Source organism: Annulohypoxylon truncatum, assembly GCF_022578515.1.
Source record: "Annulohypoxylon truncatum strain CBS 140777 unplaced genomic scaffold F4807scaffold_1, whole genome shotgun sequence".
In the NCBI taxonomy this organism is placed as follows: Eukaryota; Fungi; Ascomycota; class Sordariomycetes; order Xylariales; family Hypoxylaceae; genus Annulohypoxylon; species Annulohypoxylon truncatum.
Window position 1 is genome coordinate 1,410,962 of NW_025953787.1, and position 19,025 is coordinate 1,429,986.

Here is a 19,025-nt window from a genome sequence, read left to right on the forward strand (position 1 = left end):
ATTTCAACCGTTGGTATGAAGGGTCGAAAGCGGGTGATGATGAGGTTTATTATCGTACCTAATATAGATAGCATTTGCTTATATAGCAGAACTATCTCCATCCCCTCAAGAGTAGCTTTGAGAGAACATAGTTACATTGGTAGCGTAGTATTGGATGAGGAGTATATAGGCTGTTATTCCGACCACCTATTCCCTATCCTAATATTAAAGCCGAGTTTATATAGTCATTACATAGGTATCAAATTGCCTCATTGACAACGCGTTTCTAATACTTAAAAACTAGCGAATATTTGTTATTAGTACTAGTGAAGTCTACGGATTCGAGATTAAGAAGAAGAATAGTTACTCGTGTAAAATTCTAACGAGTTGGGACAGCGTGGGAAGTACGAAGTGTAATCAAAACTAATCCCTATGTAGGAATTAAAAGGTACCTACATATTTAGTTTGAACTTGGGAAAAGGGGTTAAAGGGCCAAAATATATACAACTTGAAAGTTGATAAAGAGTTACCATGGAGAAGACAGTTATACATAAATAAATAGGCCCAAGTGGAATTCTGTAGAAAAATGCATCTGTAGGCTCATAGCCAATAGGAATCCGTTTAAGGTCTAGTATATGCTTTTTATAGCAAGCCCCTACAGTGAGCGATCTTAGCTAATCTAGGTAGGCGAATGACAGAGGGGCCTTCAGCTGGCCGGGGAGAGAAGTCATCTTCAACTATTCATCTACGTACCATTAAATATAGGAACTCTTCTTTCCCAAAGCCAACCCCAAACAAGGCTCTACTAAGAGCGTAATATATCACAAGAATTTCGCGTCGTTCGGCAAGCTTGAAGCTCTACTCACGAGAATACGAGAAGGGTTCATGATGTAGCCGCCATTTGGCGATCGATCTGTGGCCTGTTACATCGCATAATATCGCTGGAAATGGCTCACTACTCACACGGGATCCATTGTCCCTTGGATAATCCATCTAAGGAAATTCGTGTCTTGGAGATAATTGACAACTCTCATGAAACAATCGAGTGCCGCCTGGTGAAAGATCAGGTAGATGGTGAACCATACAGTGCGCTCTCGTGGTGCTGGGGCAGGCGGGATCATGATGATAAGACGGTGGTACATATAATACAGGTCAGTAACTGGAACTGGAAACGAAACTGATGAATTGAAGTATTGTTGACTGGGGAAGCTGGCGTAGTCTAATGAGCCTTATGAGTTCCTAATACCTAGGAGTCTCGTATCTGCTATGCGCGTCCTTCGTACTCATAGAATATTCAGAGTTTGGATCGACTTTGTCTGTATGGACCAAGACAACATCAACGAAAAGAACTTCCAAGTGCCGTTGATGTCGAGTATCTACGGGGAGGCAGAATGTGTCTATGTATGGCTTGGCGACGAGGGTGAAAATAGCAAGTTGGCGATGGAGTTCGTGAAAAACCGAGTTCTCAACCTGAAAGAGTGGGATCGTTTAATAAGAGACGACAAGATCGTCAAAGAGTGGCAGGCCTTATCGGCATTGATGAGGAGGCCGTGGTTTTCTCGTCGATGGATCGTGCAAGAGATTGCCATCGCCCAAAAAGCAACTCTCTTCTGCGGGATGGACAGCGTTGATTGGAAGGACTTTGCGGATGCCGTCTCCCTTTTCAACGAGGTGGAGACGGGCACTCGCAGGATATCCGAAGTTATCAACGACAAGGTCCTTGGACACATGCCAGACTTAGGGGACATCTCCGAATTGAGCGCTACGAAATTGGTCGAGGAGACAAACAACCTCTTTCGGCGGCTCTCAGGAAACGAACGTCAAGCTCAGTTCAGTCTCGAGTATCTCGTCTCGAAACTAACGACATTCGATTCCTCGGAGCCTCGTGATACTATATACGCACTCCTCGCCGTCGCAAGAGACACAGAGCCCGTGAGGTTGCTTACAGAAGACGTGATCGAAAAGTGGACTTGGCGGAAGTACATAAAGCAGAAACTCGTCAAGCAGTTGGCGATAGCAAACGTCTCTAACCCGTACCCCGTGGATTACAGACTCCCACTATCGGACGTATACGTGCAGTTTGTCGACTGGGCCATCAAGAAGTCCGACAAGACCCGTGCCCTCGACATCATCTGCCGGCCATGGGCTCCGGAACCAACGCCGTCAGATAATCTCAGCATCTGCAGCGAAGAGGAAGACGCACACTGGCGCATACGAACCAACTCCGCGCGGCCGGAAGGCGAAGGCGAAGACACGCTCCCGTCGTGGATCCCGACCGTCGCGCGCGCGGCCTTCGGCATGGACGGCGAGGGCCAGAAGATGCGGCGCAAGAACGCGGACAGCCTGGTCGGGCTGCCGCCGAAGCGCGTCTACAGCGCGGCCGGCACCCGCGTGCTGACGGAGAACTTCCGCATCGAGGACGGCGTCACGCAGTTCAGCCGCGACCCCGCCCTGAACGGCCTGCACTACCACAGCCTGTTCGTCGAGGGCTTCGTCCTCGACAAGGTGAGGGAGCTCAAGTACCCCTCGCAGCAGGGCAACATCCCGCGCGACTGGATCCGGCTCGCGCGCCGCGGGGGTCGCGGGCGCGGTGGCGGCCCGGACGACAGCAACAACAGCGACCTACCCGACGAGTTCTGGCGCACGCTGGTCGCGGACCGGGGGCCCGGCGGCGAGAACGCGCCGCGGTACTACCCGCGTCTAGTACGGCACGCGCTGAACCAGGGCGTGCGCGGCGACTCGCTGAACACGACGGACATCGTGAACTGGGGCAACTGCAGCATCGTCGGCGAGGTTCTGCGGCGCGTGCAGTCCGCCATCTGGAACCGGCGCGTGATGCGCACGGAGCGGGACCGGAGCCTGGGTCTCGCCCCCGAGGACACGCGGCCCGGGGACCTCGTCTGCGTGCTGTACGGCTGCAGCGTGCCCGTGCTACTGCGGCCCTTCGCCAAGACGGAGCGCGAGGTCGCCGAGGAAGAAAGGCAGCGCGAGGACAGGCAGCGCCGCCGGGAGCGCGAGGCCGCTGCCAAGATCAGCCAGGTGTGGCGCGACCTCGTGAAGATCCGCCGGGCGGCGGCGGAGCGCAGACGCGCCGGAAAGCCTGGCTCGGAGGCCTGGGATATTAAGTTAGAATCTGGCACGGTCACGCCCGAGAAAGAGAGCCCGCGAGAGCGGCGCGAGCCGGGGAGCCAGGCCCCGGTCCCGAAGGCGGAGAAGGTGCCGCTGCGGAGCGACCCGTATACTTATTACCAGTTGATTGGCGAGTGTTACGTCGACGGCATGATGAACGGCGAGGCGTTGTTGCAGTTTGAACCGTCGAGGCTGTTTGAGATACGGTGATATATGAACGCGTTACTCGCTAAAATACGATATTCTCGAATATCCAAGGGGGCGGCATGCTTTGATAATGTTAAGGCTATAACAGTTATAGCTGCCATCTCGAGCACATATACTACAAGGTCAAACATAACTAGTAACATCTGCTTGTAAGAAGCAAGTCATAGTACCCGAGAGTTACATGCATTCTATAATACTACGGATATCTTTAATTATCGCAATTTTATCATCAATAGCACTATCATGATACACGGAGCGAATATAACGCGGAAGACGCAATAAAACAAACGCACTAGATGAAACAGCTGGCTATGAAGCTGTATTATGTTGGGCACATGCATTTTACCCCGAAGGCCTATCGTTGACCTATGCCGACCGACCAACCTAATGATTTCCGTGAGACCTTTTGTAATGACTTTAACCTCCTTAACGCCTTGCTGCGAAGTTGCCTCGCCGTATAAACCCCCCCACCTCCAATTACTAGCGACGAATGAACGAAAAACATATGAGCTTAGTTGCCTAGATGTCTAATCGAATGTCCCCCTTTACGTTAACAATGAGACTTTTCGACACCATGCCCAGCAGCCACCTCCAGCAGAATGAAGCATGAAATTAGAGATATGGCATCCACAGAGCATCGCACTGCGCGAGATTCATAGGATTGACAGCTCGAGCAATGAGGTCAATAACGGTCTGATTCGCCGGCAAGTTACCCAGCGGGCTCTGAGCCAGGCTCACGGCACGCTTGACGATCATGTCGCAGTTGGTCTGTACCGTATCACGCAGTTGGTTCTCATTAAGGTGAATAGTCCGGTGGCTGCTCGTGAACCAAAAGATCACCTCATCTCTGACAAATAATGTTAGAGCGTGCTCTAGCTCGAACTCGGGCTCAGTAAGGCAGCGCGCAATTGCCATAATCGAGCAGCTGAAGATGCCCTCCGTCGCCAGAGGTCCCATCAGGGCCTGTAGATTGGGTGTGAGACGGAAGGGCACTGGCTCAGGGTTGTGGAAAAAGGGCTTTCCGGGTGCCATGAACGACATGACCTCAGAACCCCAAATCTTACCCGAGCCCCGAGCGATATGGATTTTGTGGGGATATCTGTTCGTGCTGTAGAGAATGTAGGTCATGAATGTGAGGGCTGCCAGCTGGTAGGAGAACCGGCGTCGGAATAACCAGAATTCGGAGAACTCGGGGAATATGCTTTGGAAGTATTCAAGGACGACAGTACGAGGAACCCATTTCTCCTGTATAGCCGTGAACACCTCAAGGCGAGCCATCGCCGTTTGCTCGGGGGGCTTCTGCATCGGTTCGTTAGTTGCTGTTGATGTTTGGTCAGGTTGATCGAAACTTACACCGCCCTTAGGCTCGATTAGACCCCTCAACTTATCCATAGTAAACATGACCGGCTCGTCTTTGAGCATCCCATTTCGTCGACAATGATCTTCGTAAATTCCCTGCAGCGTAATGTATGACGTATCGTCTTGCACGATTCGTATATGCGGAGCAAGAGGAACTATCAACGGTACTGTGAACTGCAGATCGCGGCGTCGGCTTTCCTTCTTCTTTGCAAGTGTCTGATTTAGGTGCCGGAATAGTTGCAGAATCCTCTCTTCTCGTCGGCAGTGACGTGCGGCAGGATGTTGGACGGCAAATGAGTGGATGCTGCCGTCATGACCTCGGATCTTCAAGCGTCGATGAGACCCGCCGACACCTCGCACTAACTCGACATTGGGAAGGAACCTATCGATCCGAATAAAATCCTGGTTCTTATCTTTGTGCTGTAGATACTGGCCTGGAACCTCGACGTCGTCGAATTTCTGGTAACGGAACTCGCTTAGGTGTCGCGAGTATGTCTCCAAGTAAGCCGTTGGATTCCTGCGGTCGAGCTTCTCTTCAAATTTATCACGCCACTTTCGGAGTTTATGGATGTACTCGTACATCGTCGGCTTCACTTGAACAAATTCAGCCTCGAAGGACTTCTTGATGTGGGCAGGAAGAATAGTTTCAGCAAAGCGAGTGATGTTGGTCTCGGTGGCTGACGGTAGTTTTACATCCTTCGCGTATGAGGCGGGCATTCGGCTTACGTACGCTAGCCCATCGTTGAGAAGCGCGATAATCAGACGGTACGCATCTTCGTCGGGTGGACATTTGAAATATTTTTGAATTTGATCAACCATCGTCTCCATGGAGAGAGCAAGGAGGGGAAAGGCTGTCTTTAGTACAGACATGATCTCCTCTGTAAGTTCCCAAGGTGGCCTCTTTTGTGTAGCGCTAGAAGACGCGCCATCCTTTCCAGTCGACTGCTGATCCGCGTTGGGTGCGGCGCCACCAGCTTGTGAGACATTTGAAGCCCCATTAGTCTCGGATAGATCCGTCTTAACTTGTGCATTGCTATCACCATTCGAGGTCGCTGGCCTGGAAGACGAGTCTTGTTTCGCTTGAAGATTGTCCTTGCTAAGTGACGGCGAACTGCTTAGCTTATTATTAGATGCCGCGGACTGTGCTCGTTGTCGTGCTTTCTCCTTGGCTTCCTGGTTCTTCTTGATGGCGAGCATATCTTCACGGTTTGTCCTTAACTGGAAGTATAAGGATTGAGGATACGCCTTTGCGATCTTGAGAAGGATCGCATGGACCTTAGGAGCCTCCTTATGAGCCATTCCCGTTAGAAGTTGTGGTATGAATGTTATCCAGTACCAGACGGGAGTTTCTCCTTTATAATCCTCGAAACCGGCAGCGATGGTCCCATTGGAATCGTCCAGACTTAAGAGCCATAAAATACGTGCGATGAGCTTTCGAGCCTTGCCACTCTTATAACTACCAATGGCTTGCAAGTACGAAGTAAGTGCTTGCCTAGCAGAATTCAAATCTGTTGGGTCCTCCTTAAACTTGCGGTCGTTGAAATAGCCCCATTCCGCCCATGCTTTGGCCTTACCGATGTCGTAGTATAACGCAGTGCCATAAGCCGCGTCCGCTTCTTCCTTTTGACTAAGCTTTTCCAGGAACATCCCCTTCAGAGTAAAGAATTCAGCTTTCTGTTGGGCATTGAAATAGTTTAGATTTGTGTTGTTGATAACGTCTAACCCGCTGGTAAGTTCGGCAGGGTTTTCGTAGTGGCATCGAGCTTGCTCTCTCAGTTTCAAGAAAGCCTCTTGTATCTCTATGTTAGGAAGAGTATAGATTCGGCTAAGTTGGTTTATGCACACATCAGGCAGGTTGTGTTTGCGGGCGACATGCGCAAAACGGTTGATGATCCATGCTGTTTCGTGGTAACCGCGGTATGCATAGGAAGCACCATTTGCGCCTTGACCTTGCTGGGGCAGAAGCTGCAAGTATGTACTATTAATCAAACCGAAAATATGCTGCCTCCAGGTGACAAGGTCCTGCCAATCGGTTATATCGTCCCATATATTTGGCAACCGGTCCCTCCATGATCCAAGGAGCAGCTTAAGCTCACCAGACTTCACATCCAAATTTGACTGGTTAGTGTTCGCCAAACTCTGGCAGATGACACTAGCATCGTGGAGTTCAACGAGTTGTTGGAAATTATGAAGTAGAGGGATATGTGCAGCAGTCAAGCGTTTTGGAAGCTGATGCCATTTCCGAATGGAAAGCTGTATAGCCTCGTCGCAGACGCGAGCAAAGTCCTGCGTAGATTCCTGCTTATTATGAAGTTTCAACAGAGACATGAAACTCTGGAAGAAGGCTCGCCGAGCGGTCGGTGCATCCATGACCCCTTTAACAAGCATATCGAGACTATCTCGTTGTTCTTGAGTTTGCCACATGTCAATACTTCGCCAAGCGCATTCGAGTAGAAGGTCTTGGAGGTTTTCGTGCTTCGCAAAGTCTTGAAGCACTTCCCACTGCTGCAGCTTCTGCGCGCAAAGGACCCAATGATCCTCCCAGAGCATGTACTCACCCTGGGAGAAAGGAATAACGCCCGTTCGGGCCTTGATCTGGGCAGCTTCGTACATCCTCTGAGCCTTGTCCCACATACCATTCTGTTCGTATGACAGGGCTGCGTTTGTCTCGACGAACTGGCATCGGCGGCGCCAGGTACCGTAGAAGAGATCATCCTCTTTCAGACTTGAATACAGCTCAACTAATGCGTCAAGGTTGCTCTCTCGTACTTTAGGTGAGTCGTCATCCGGCTTGATAGTTGCGTTTTCGAGCTGAACTAGAGCGGTATACCAAGCATCATACGTCTTCGCACCGAACTTGAGTATGTGTGGCGGAATCCTGCATGCGGGCCATGCCTTGGCTGCGCCCGCTAATAGGGTTTGCACCACATTGGGTCTCTTGTCGATCTGACGAGAATGGAAATCTTTAGAAAGCAATACTACTAAGGCTTTCTCAAGATCTGTCTTTTCCTCCTTGGCGCAAGCAGACCAAAACATGGGAAAGAGAGTTACCCAGAGATCATGTGATAAGTTGGGATCAATATGTTGAAGTTGAGTGAGAGGTTCGATGATGTCCCGAACCTTAACATCCCCTAACTCGGCAACAAAACGTCGGTGATTCGCCATGAATGTGTCGTACTTATCATCAGCCATTGCGGACGGCTCTCTGGTGTCCTTGGAGTATGTACCAAAAACAGTCGATGCTGGGAGTGTTCGGAAGTCTTCTTGGTGTAGTTGAATGCTAGAATTCATCTCTACGGCGCCCAGGAGGAGCTGCGTGGCCTGGGCCAACCAGAATGAGTCAGCGAGCGTGTCCCAATTTTGCGAGCTAATGACATATGATAACCGAGCGGTTGCCGTTTTAGACAAGCTCTTGTCAAAGATGGTTAAAAACCGATTGCGCATTTCGACATCCTGTGCTCGTGTTCCAATCAAGAAGGCATGCTCCATGCGTACAGTGAGTTCCGTTCGCGTTATCTTCGGATCCTCATAGATACGTATGACCAACTCGAGGAATTTTCCTAACATGGTTGGGTCGCTTCGATGCTCGAAGGAGAGCATCTTGTGGAGTACAGCCGTTTTCTCCTTTAGAGTAGGCCATGTTCCCTCAGATCGGAAGACCCAGCCCTCTACCATGTCAAGTATCTTCTCGCAGAGAGGGATGTGTTGTGATTTCTCCACTAGAGTTGCTAATACGCTTAAGAACGGTCGCCGGTGGTCTCCAAGGATTTCCATGCGCATCGCAGTCACCTGTATGGCTTTGATCATGAGATCGGTCTGAATGTTAAGCTCATATTGTGACATTTCTCCGGTTTGGGCATTCGGATCTTGAGGCCGTATGTTGTTCATGCTCATTTGCTGGTGCGCGGCCACACTCGTGTAGTGTTGGACGTGCTCCCTGGCAAGTTTGGTCTGCAGCGCTTTCATTAAGGACATGATATGCTGGTCAATGACCGAGGGTTTCCTTTGACCTAAAGACCACAGAATATTAACTCCAGACACGTAATTCGAAGCTGCTAGGGACTCCGTCGCTACTGTAGACAAGAAAGTGATAATCTCTGATGTAGGAGCCTCGGGTTCCCCTTCAGCGTCTGCGTCTTCCATCGGCACATCTTCCGGCACGGCATCGAGGATCCGTTGAATTATCGACTTGACGTCACGTCCATCGTCGTACTTCTTATCTGCTAAATGGAGGCAATCCTGTAGCTCCGAGTTTTCCGACTTTAGACATTTTTCTATAACCTTTTGGACCGAAGGCATATTCTTTAAGATCCACTCATCGGACTTAAAGTTGAGGATGATTCTCACCACTTGTAAGGTGTTGATGATGTTAGTTATAAATTTCTCGTCGTAATTATCATCAGTGGGATCAGCGTTGAGCAGTCTTGCGGTTCTGTCACTAGCTAAGACTACTTCAGTGATATTTGGGAATAAGTCAACGTCCAAGTCGGCCCAGTACCGCGGTTGTAGGAGGTTATAAAGGAGAGACATTGCCTTCTTGCACATCTCTGTAGACTGAGGTGGAAGAGCAGGCCCGGATGTCAATGTTGCATCTCTCGGTTTTGCTGAAGGCAGTGGGTATCTCTCATTCAGCTGTGCGATAAACTCGATGAGATACTTGATCATCTTTTGTCTAAATCCAGCAGGAATCCGGAATTCGGCCTTATCAAGTTGAGCAGATTGTCGAGATGCTGGCGGGGAGGAGGTGACTAATTCACCGTCGAGTCTTCGTTTTCGGGAATTCGGAGATTCAGATAAGTCCCTTCTAGCTTCGTTAAGTTTACCGTCGACTCTTCTCTCCTCCCACTGCCAGATCAGCCACATCATGTTCAACGCGAGTTTCTTGCTTTCCGTCGATGATGATAGGAAAGGAGAGACCTTTCGAAGTGATGTGATGATCAATAGGGCAAACTTATCCCTGGAATCGTAAAAGAGATCAGGATGTCTGACTAAAAAGTGGAAGATGCTCGTCATCTGCTGAACGTTCTGCCCTTCTTCGGCCAATATGCGGCGAGGTGCCATAGCCCAGACCGCACCACGATCACTTGCTAACGGCGTACAACGTTGGGGCAGGACAGGTGCGATCAACTCCAGAGCCTGGGTGACTAGAGCGCGTCCTTCATTCTGATTTGTTCTAAGCAAAGAATAATAGACTTGGCTGACGATTTTCGAAGGCGTCTCGTAGTGAGCGATGAAGTATCCGATCACGACATACGCGGCATGTTTATTGATCACATCGTCCAACCGGATATAGGTCCAACCAAACTTGATAATGTCTTTCCTAGCATCCTGTAGAATGGAATAGTGATATTTGACTAGCATGGCAGAGAGCTGGAGAACTTCCATTCTCGTATGATCGATTCCTGGCTGTGCCAGGTCATCTTGGGGCTCGCCAAGATTAACCTTCCATATCTTGACATTGATGGATTCAATGACTGCTCGATCCACTAGCCTCTGGGTTCGTGGTTGGTTCCAATGTCGCATAACATCCATAGCAATGATCGGGTTGACGACATTGCGAAGCAGGAAGCACTTGGTCTTCTGGGTGGAACTCTTTCCAGCGTAAATGTCGAGGCAACGAAGTACGACAGCTTTCCAGTAATCGATAGACTCGTTGCAGATAACGTGTTTGTAGAGGAAGCTAAATAACGACGGCGTGAGACGCAACTCTTCGGACGTAACCGACTCCACCAGGCTAAAGAGGGCATCCATGTCCCTAGGATTCGAGGATAGCGCCTCTGTGAAGATGCCCATGAGTTGCTCAGAAGCTTGGTCAGCAGGCAGACGCAAATTAGGCGGGAGGCTGTTCGTTCGTAAGTGGCGCTCCAAATCTTTACCGATTCGTCTTAACCAAGAGACAGTATCTTTCCGTTCCAACCAACTCCGAGTGCCGGGATTCCGACTTAGCGAATCGAGGACGTTTATCGTGTTGACGATTGCTACGAATCTCGTATCTTTTGTAGCGTTGACGATTTGCGTGCAGAAGGATATCAATCCGTCGATATTAGCAGCAGCGTGATCTCTTAGAGGCTTGCTTTCCGGGTGGAGCAAAACCTGAGCCAAGAATCGACCGTATTTTATATCTTCTAGTTTACTCAGCAAGAAATTCCAGACTTCAGACGGGTATCTATTCAGGTATTTGTACAACGGGGGTCGGAATGGGCTGTGGTGAGTACGGCGCAGCTTATCCTCAAGTTCCAAACAAGTGTCGATAAGCCGCTCCTTGAACTGTTCTGCAGCTGGCGGAAGAAGATGAAAGATGTTAAACACCGCCGCGACAACCTTCATTTGGCTATTTTGTTCGAAGAACGTAAACGAGATTTGCTGAAGAAGGTTCGGATCGGCGAGCACCTTGATGTGGTCTAACAGTCTGGCACCAATTTCTACTTTGAAGTAAGTAGTAAGGAGACGAAGAAGCCTCGCTAAGTTATCTAGTCCGTGAGTGCTTAGTCGCTTAGGATCTTGGAGATTGGCTAAGACAGGCCTAAGTCCTTGCTGAAGTAGATCTTTGGGCAATTTATTGGTCTGGGAAAGCACCGCTCTAAGTGAGTCATTCGCTGCCTCAATGGTAGGCTTGGATTCCGAGTATAAGCACTTGAAGAATACAGACACGATTTTAGTTCGCGTCGGGTTGTTCTGTCCCTTCTGGAAATCATCGAATCCCATTGCCTTGCTCAAGATTTTAATGCAAGAAACCCGAAGGTTCACAATCGATTCATGTGTTCGAAACTCGGCGTGTTTGCCAGCCAAAGATTCGTCTGTAGCATCAGCTAAAGCTAGCGACTCCATAAGTAGCCGGTTTAGATGATCGTCGAAGCCGACAAAGTCAGGCTTTAGACCCATGTAGTAGGCAATCGCATCGATGTACCCTATCTGAGTTGAAAAGGGTAACGCTCGCAGAGGTTTGGCATAAATGGGCTGGAGCAACCGGTCCTTATGAGGTTGCAAAAGCTCCCAGATTTCCGATTTTGTTGCGTCGGCAATGATTTCAAGCGACCGCCTCGCTGTTCCACGAACATGCTTATTCATGTGAGAAAGTTCGTCATTGAAGAGGACACAGATCTGCGTCAACCGAGAAGGTTTGGGGTGAGGCTGGCCTGGTACTGGAGGGATGGGCAATGCGTCTTCCTTCTTAACGTTCACGGTTATCCTTCTCAAGAGAGATTCGAGTGTGGTTTGGGCGGAACTCCTGGTTTTCTCCGGCAAGTCTTGCGGCATATCCTTAATCACATACATCAGAGCTCGGATGAAGTCCATCTGCTTCAAGGCGATCCAAGCGTCGCCAAGATCGACTTCAACGAGAAGATATCTAATACCAAGACTACCACCCGTCTTTGTGTACCATTCTTCTTCATTGCAGGCGTGACAGAAAGTTTTACTTAGATGACTGAAGAATCCCAATCGGCCAACATAAGTTTCAGAACCCAAGATAGTTGCGGTAGAGTCGTAGACTGCTCGGATTGCCCGGAAAGCGGCATCGCGTACGTCCGGCAGATCTGATGCGAGTGATTCGACAATTGCATCAGCCAGGACACGCGTATCAATATACAAGGGTCCCTCTCCTGCTTGAACATCGAAATGGCTCATTTCTTTCTTGATATCTACTAGCCCGCGCCCTATTTCGATGATCGTGAAATGCCGACAAAGGTTCATGAGGAATACATCGGCCTCTTCGCGGAATTCAGGAAGGGATTCCGCGTACATGATAGCCTTGATAAGACGTTTCGTGACGTCGTCCTGCTCGTCCTTTTTGGCAACAGATCGTTCACGATCTGACGTGTTGAAGAATGCGAAATCCGCAGCTGGTTTTCGAGCAAGAAGGTCCTGCGCCTGTAGACGAACCAATCGAGGTAAGTCTTCTGGTAAATGGTCAACACCAACCCGTAGTTTCAACTGGGACTTTATCAGCTGCAGTGCCTGCTTCTTGTAATAAGCGTCGAATTGTCTGGATGGGTTCGCTTTCGATGGCTTCGGAATCTCCATTAATTTACGAATGGCCAAGTCGATACCAAGTTCGGCTGGAAATGCACGATCACGTTTTGATCCTATCAACCGTATATCAAAGCTCGAGGGATCATCAGCGTACTTCTGATAATTTACTGGTAAAGCTTCGGTCATGAACTTGCGATTTCGACCCCCTAACTTCCCTAGTATGCGCATAGTAGTATGGGCATGGAAATGACTGTACGGGTGTGGCTTCAAATGTTCGAAAAGCGCATTCATTAGGTCCTCAATTACTGGCGCCATAATGGGATCCAAGTAATCGGCCGTGAGGTTATCAACGCAGAGTTCCAGGGTCCGCAGCCCTTGACCAACGAGATCCGTACCGGCTCTCAGCGCGACAACCAAAGGGCGCATCAAGAAACTAAGATGCGGAAGTAGATTACTAAGGCGTGCTGGTACCGTGAGGCACAATTCGACGTATAGATCCCGCTCTGCTGGCTTACGAGCAGCCATAAGCAGGTTGTTCAGCACGTCGAGCAGCATTTCTAGCAGCGGCAAAATTTGCTTGTAGAGATGTTCGAATTTTCCGCCGCCAATGCTTCTAAACAACGAACGCAGAAGTAAGAAGTAGTTCATGGGCTCCTCGGCCTTAGTAGATAAATCGATCGACTTCGTGACTATATCCACAACGTGCGGAAGCAAGACTTGCTCATTTTGGTTCGCAAATAGGGTCACTGCCATGAATGCAAGCTTGAAAAGACGTAGAAGGATTGATGATTTTTTCACATCAGCCGACCCCACGTCGTCGATTCGCTCCATTAGAAATTTCAGGAGCATGCCACAGAAGCTTGGCGATGTAGCCTCACTGGCTAAGAAGAACTGAGGGATATGTAAGAGGGCAGTATGTTCGAAGATCATTTCGTAGAGGCGAGGGATCTCCTGCTGAAAGACTTCATGGAATGTGGCTGGGTCAATACAATGGAAGACTGTAGCAAAAGTTTCAAGGAGATCTTTCTCTTCCTTGCTACTCGACACCATATAAAAGTTGGCCATATATTCCACTGGTGATGCGTACTGCGATTCCGCCGCTGGCTTCTCAATCTCGTAGTACCGAAAAACGTAGGCGCCTTCTCGGAAGAGCTTTATTATCACATTAACTTCCTCGGCGGAAAATCCGTACGAAACTTCTTGCCAATGCGAGGGCGCGTTCTTAGGATCAACCTGAAGAGGTGCATTGCACGTTCTCAGCTGATAGAAAGTGTTCTTAAGGCCGTTCATCAGATTTTTGAACAGGAATTTGTTATCTGCAACCGGATCCGTACCACGATCACGAGGGTTGGATGTTTTTATCGGCATAGCTGTGAAGATGTCCGTTTCGTCCCATTGTGGATGATGCTCCTTATCTGCCAAGTATGTATCAGGAATCTGATCGGCAGCTTGCTGCGCGTAGAGCTTAGAGAGCTTTACGGCATTAGGGTATTGTCTGTTCATCGCAGCGAACTTGTCACCAATGGCGTTGAGAATCATAAGCAGATAATGTCGTGCATCAATCTTGTTAGGCATCTTTGCTATACATTCGGCCATGTTTAACAACAATTTCGCACTCATCGTCTGGAAACTCGTTCCCGGAAAATTATCCTGCAAGTTCTTGGTATATACCTCGACAGTCTTGCGAATTTGTTCCGGGTTAAGAGAGTCGCGAACGTGATGTATGAGATCGGCGAGCATACTGTACGCCAACGGTCTGAGGGTGTCGTAGACCGTAAGCCCATCCCCGATCAGTGTCTTTTCTTCTAAAAGCTCATCAATCTTGGGGAGGAAGATCTTCCGGAAGTTGAAGTTTATGATGTGACGAATTGCAACTAACAACTCTTTACGAGCCGCTGACTTCTCTCTCGGGCAGTCTCTAAGTAGGCGAACAACAATCTCGGGCAGCGTTGGCAGAAAGTCAGTAAGCTGGCTGGAATATTGCCGAAGCAGATATGCTAGAAAACTCATGGTCTTCACTTGAGCCGTAATGAATTCGCCGAAGGCCGCTCGATTCTTGATGTGCGGGCTCACTCCGGCGAACACAGTATTTCTTGATTTAGCTTCAGCATGAGCTTGCTCCTGGGCCTTGGCTTGGAGACATAGCACCGACTTGATCAAGGGAACAAATGCCTTGACATTCTGCTGGATGATGCTCCTATGTGTCTGGAAGACAGACACAACAATGATTGGGCACTCCGACAAAACCTTAAACGACTGCATTCCTTTCAACAAGGGACGACTTTGCTGTTGAAGATCTTGGCCCAAGTCCGTGACAGAGGCGACTGGGGATCCAGGCCGTGGAGATTGGAAGTTGGTCTGCGTGCTACCAGGGGTAGATGGAGGTCCAGATGCGTTGAATGGAATGGCGGTGTTATCGAGCTGTTCTCGCACGACTTTCTCCATCTGCTCAAACAGCTCTTGGATCAAATCCAAGAATGGCTGGACCTTCCCATGGAGGACCTTTGGCTGGTGCCTCATGATGTCTGATATAATCTTGACGCATAGTGTGGCATTATCTTCGTTATCGTTCCGAACTAGGCTCATCAAAATGTCGACGATCTCTTCGGCATATGGCTCAAGAGGCTCCGGGGAAATTTGCGTCTGATGAGTAGGTAGACGGTGGAGGATTTCGAGAACGCAATTTCTGAGCTTTTGCTCTGGAGAGGTACTCTGGAATAGACATGGCCCTCGAAGAATGAGGACGAACAATGGCATCAACCGCTTAAGAAAGACGACATAGTGCGGACCATTTGTGTAATGTTCGAGGCTATCTCGTAGGGAAATAGCTGCATCAAGCTTAGATCTGGGCTCTACAAAAGGGAACATTAGTAAATCGAACTAGCGACAAATACAAGAAGCTAACAAATCACATAGGGTTGACGGTAGATAGGGTAGTGTAGATAGTCGAGCATACCCGTTTCTTGAGTTGTCAACCTCTTGACGATATCATCAAGCGCTGGCCCCGACATGACTGCAACCCCCACATGCGCACCATGAATAACCCGAGTTTATCATGCGAAATTCATGAAAGTATTATCGACAATGAGGTTTTTACGCGATAGAGAATCGGTTATTGACTACGTGCGAAAGCGAGTAAGGTACTTCGTAGAATAGGTTGTCATACGTGAATGCGACAGAGATGGTAGGGAATGAATGCTGCGTTGAGAAAATCGTAGTAACGCAACAAGAAAAAAGCCTGTAGTGCAATTTACACGCCCGTAAAAAGAGAGAAATGAAGGATTTGAGGGGTATCACGAAAAGTGTTTAAATATTGTATAGGAAAAAATGGGCGTAAGGCTGAGGTTGAGGCAGAGGTTAAATATTACAGGTTAGAGAACTTGCTCAAAAAGTTAAAGTCAAAGTCGCGACTGAGAAGCGACAACTAAATTCAAAGGTGGTGGGCGCGACTGCTCAACGGACAGTACAGGTACAACGCTAGGCCTTACTGATTTTCCGAGCTTTGGAAACTATCAGACAATTTGATTGGCTCGTCTTGGGGCCACCGCCTGGGGTTTGAACAGGGACTAATGGAGCTTTGACCAATTGAATTATGTACACCCTTGTCGATCTTATCGATAGATATCTCTAGCAGCTGCAGTTTCCAGGTTTCAAGGTTAGAGCTATTCGGGTACGTACCTGAGTAACTCGGTTTAATATCGAACTCTTCATGATGCGAGTCCTGATATCGGACATAGAATTGTCACGGATAGGCAATACCAAAATCTCAGCGCTCGATATGCAAACTCTTATATAAAGTCAAATCCTCTAGCTTTTCTTCTTAACTACCTAGCCCTAAATCATCATTAATGAGTACATCCTTTACTAAATTTGTGCCAGAGCTCGGGTATTGAAGTCTACAAGTCAAACTTACCTAGTACTTATGTACATTTATTTCCCTCCTTATCTCGACTAACCGTCCATATTATCAATATTTTCGGAGATCGTATTGAACAAGGCTACATATATACCATTTATCTTTTGTGCATACAGTAGTATGCACAGATCTCCGAATAAGGACAGAGGTGATCGTCAAATATAGAGAATAATTAGCAAACGACCAATACCACATTCTAAAGGAACGGATGGCGGACAGCACTCAAGCAGCATTCTTTTATGGTAAGTATGAACGTGCACTATATATTACTTGTTGCATCAATGTTGATGATAACCAGGGACGCTTGTGAGATCCTGCCTTCGGAAGATATGTAGTACTCGATTAGTTGCTCACAACTCTGTAGATGGCCCCTGAGGTGTTCTTCACGGTCTGTTATCGGGGGATCCCGAAAGAAAACGTTGCTGTACTGAGGGGTCTTCATGATTTCAAGCCAGCAATCCTACACGGGTTCTGTCGACGGTGAGTCGATTTTCCATATTGACCTTGTCTTCGGCCTTAAATTCTACCCACTGTACAAACAACTAGAAGTCCAAGCATTAAGATTTCTGATTCGCCGTCCGGGGCATAGCTGATTCTTGATTTTATAGTCGGGTAAAGGGTGCGGACTACCCAGGCATTATACCGGATAAAGATCACGAGGTTAGAGGAATGTATGTGACAGGCTTGACACCTGCCAATATGTATCACCTTGATAAGTTCGAAGGGAGCGAGTATGAGCGTCGAAGAGTTAAAGCCTGCCTCCTTTCCAAGACTGGAGACGATAAGGGACAAGGCAACGTTGAGGGCGACGAGGTCGAATGTGAAGTGTACGTCTTCAACCATCCCGACAATCTAGAGGGCCGAGAATGGGATTTCGAAGAGTTCCGAAGGGAGAAGATGAAGAAATGGACACGGGAAGATTACGGCTTCGATGACACCGACCACTTCACACCTCAAGCGGTCGATGAGGACGAAAAGCAAGCTGCTGTTTGTAAGTCTATATGCCCCCAGCAGCTGCCCAGTTGTATGATATTCCTTGCTCGTGTACCTTATCTAATGCGGGACAGGAAGGAGATGATTACCGCAACAAGGGCAATGCCAATGTGGCGATATCTTCGTATTATATTCTATGCGATATATGGAAATTATCCGATAGAAATGCAACGTTACGAATATTGCCTTCCCGCCTTAGACTTACAACTCGTTACAAACGACGCTTATATTACAGTTCCGGGCAACTAGGGATCAGCTAGAAGCTTGGCTAGACCATAATCGCCGCGAGACAATCCTGGATGACCAACAAAGAAGTAGTAGTATCTGGGCGTTTCTATGGGAGTCAAAATATGTCTATTCTTGAGTTTGAGTTATGAAGTCCAGTACCTGCAGAAGGAATGAAGAATGAAGAATATGCATCTCATGATCCAATCCCAATGGGCGAGTAGGTTTCGTTTCGGTTCCCTCGCGGATCGGTGCATGAAGCCTTGAACCGGGGTGTATCGGTCGAAAATAGTATGCCGCGTACGACGTTATGCGAAGCTCGGCTGGAATTAACAGTTCTTGAAACCCAGGTCGGCCTAGCTATAGTCGAGGCGACCAATCGTGAGTTGATTGACTTGGAAAATCCGAAGAGGCTTAAAAATGCGCCTTACCATCACATTTAGTACTACCATCTGACCATCTACTGATTCCTATTTCAATCTTAAGGCAGTAAACATGAAACTCGTTCAACCTATAGCATCGAGTCCTTCGACACTCCCAATTAATTGGTAATCAGTGGCACATAAGACCATTATTGAAGCTCTTTACGTCCCATGTTTATTACAAGCTCATTTACAGATACAGGTAGCTATCGATTTAGGGATCAATGTAAATATGCATGCATGATCTAAACACCCACTTTCAAGACCGCTGACGCCGACGTAGGTAGCTAAGCCTCTATGTAATATGTAAATGATGATGACCATTTCTTACCAGTACCCATATTTATCCGAGAGATATAACAAGCCTTATTTTGACGCCAAGAACCAAGGGAATCAATTATGGAGGCTTCTAGTAAGTCATCCCTCAGGTATTTTTGTCTTCTTCAAAAGAGGCAGCTGCAGTGATGACGCCTGATTTGTCCCCTTCAATTTTTAGTAGTATGGGTGATTTACTTATCCACTCTCACTCCATTTTAACATGTGTACGTAATATGTCGAGGTACAGACATGCCTACGAGCGATATATCGATCCAATGTGCTATTATAAACGGAAGCGCATCATCCAAAGATGGTAGCCCTACTATTCATGTAGAAGCCTATACTTAACCCTTGGAAAGAGGACACGGGCATACCTATGCCACTGCCTAGTTCGTAATAATCGTGCTAGCTTGAGAAATACGGACGATACTATCGTATGGTGTGCGCATGTTCATGTGATCTTTTAAGAGCTGCTCGTAAAGCATAGGACCGAACCATTATCTCGT

General features: G+C 48.2%; 3 protein-coding genes across 3 annotated transcripts; 2 read left to right on the plus strand and 1 right to left on the minus strand.

Annotated features, from left to right (window-relative positions):
• Nucleotides 1–675: 675 nt before the first annotated feature.
• On the plus strand, nucleotides 676–3,563 carry F4807DRAFT_405287 (HET-domain-containing protein). Its single transcript, XM_047996198.1, has 2 exons — nucleotides 676–1,130; nucleotides 1,198–3,563. The coding sequence occupies exons 1-2, from the start codon at nucleotides 927–929 to the stop codon at nucleotides 3,316–3,318; spliced, it is 2,325 nt and encodes a 774-aa protein (XP_047859483.1). The 5' UTR covers nucleotides 676–926; the 3' UTR covers nucleotides 3,319–3,563.
• On the minus strand, nucleotides 3,480–15,656 carry F4807DRAFT_466329 (uncharacterized protein; the record flags this gene model as incomplete). Its single annotated transcript, XM_048002371.1, has 4 exons — nucleotides 3,480–4,614; nucleotides 4,669–9,837; nucleotides 9,877–15,497; nucleotides 15,602–15,656. The coding sequence occupies 4 exons, from the start codon at nucleotides 15,654–15,656 to the stop codon at nucleotides 3,928–3,930; spliced, it is 11,532 nt and encodes a 3,843-aa protein (XP_047859484.1). The 3' UTR covers nucleotides 3,480–3,927.
• Nucleotides 15,657–16,216: 560 nt separating this feature from the next.
• Nucleotides 16,217–18,420, plus strand: F4807DRAFT_405292 (AIG2-like family-domain-containing protein). The gene is made up of 4 exons (XM_047996199.1): nucleotides 16,217–16,803; nucleotides 16,860–16,867; nucleotides 16,926–17,041; nucleotides 17,170–18,420. Exons 1-4 carry the CDS (start codon nucleotides 16,770–16,772, stop codon nucleotides 17,801–17,803), a joined length of 792 nt encoding a protein of 263 aa, XP_047859485.1. The 5' UTR covers nucleotides 16,217–16,769; the 3' UTR covers nucleotides 17,804–18,420.
• Nucleotides 18,421–19,025: the final 605 nt, after the last annotated feature.

Bases quoted from the DNA above. Each gene is read 5' to 3' on its own strand.
- F4807DRAFT_405287 (XM_047996198.1), top strand. From the start codon at position 927: ATGGCTCACTACTCACACGGGATCCATTGTCCCTTGGATAATCCATCT. The intron at 1,131-1,197 runs GTCAGTAACTGG...AAGCTGGCGTAG, and splicing joins CGGTGGTACATATAATACAG to TCTAATGAGCCTTATGAGTT.
- F4807DRAFT_405292 (XM_047996199.1), top strand. From the start codon at position 16,770: ATGGCGGACAGCACTCAAGCAGCATTCTTTTATG. The intron at 17,042-17,169 runs GTGAGTCGATTT...TTGATTTTATAG, and splicing joins CTACACGGGTTCTGTCGACG to TCGGGTAAAGGGTGCGGACT.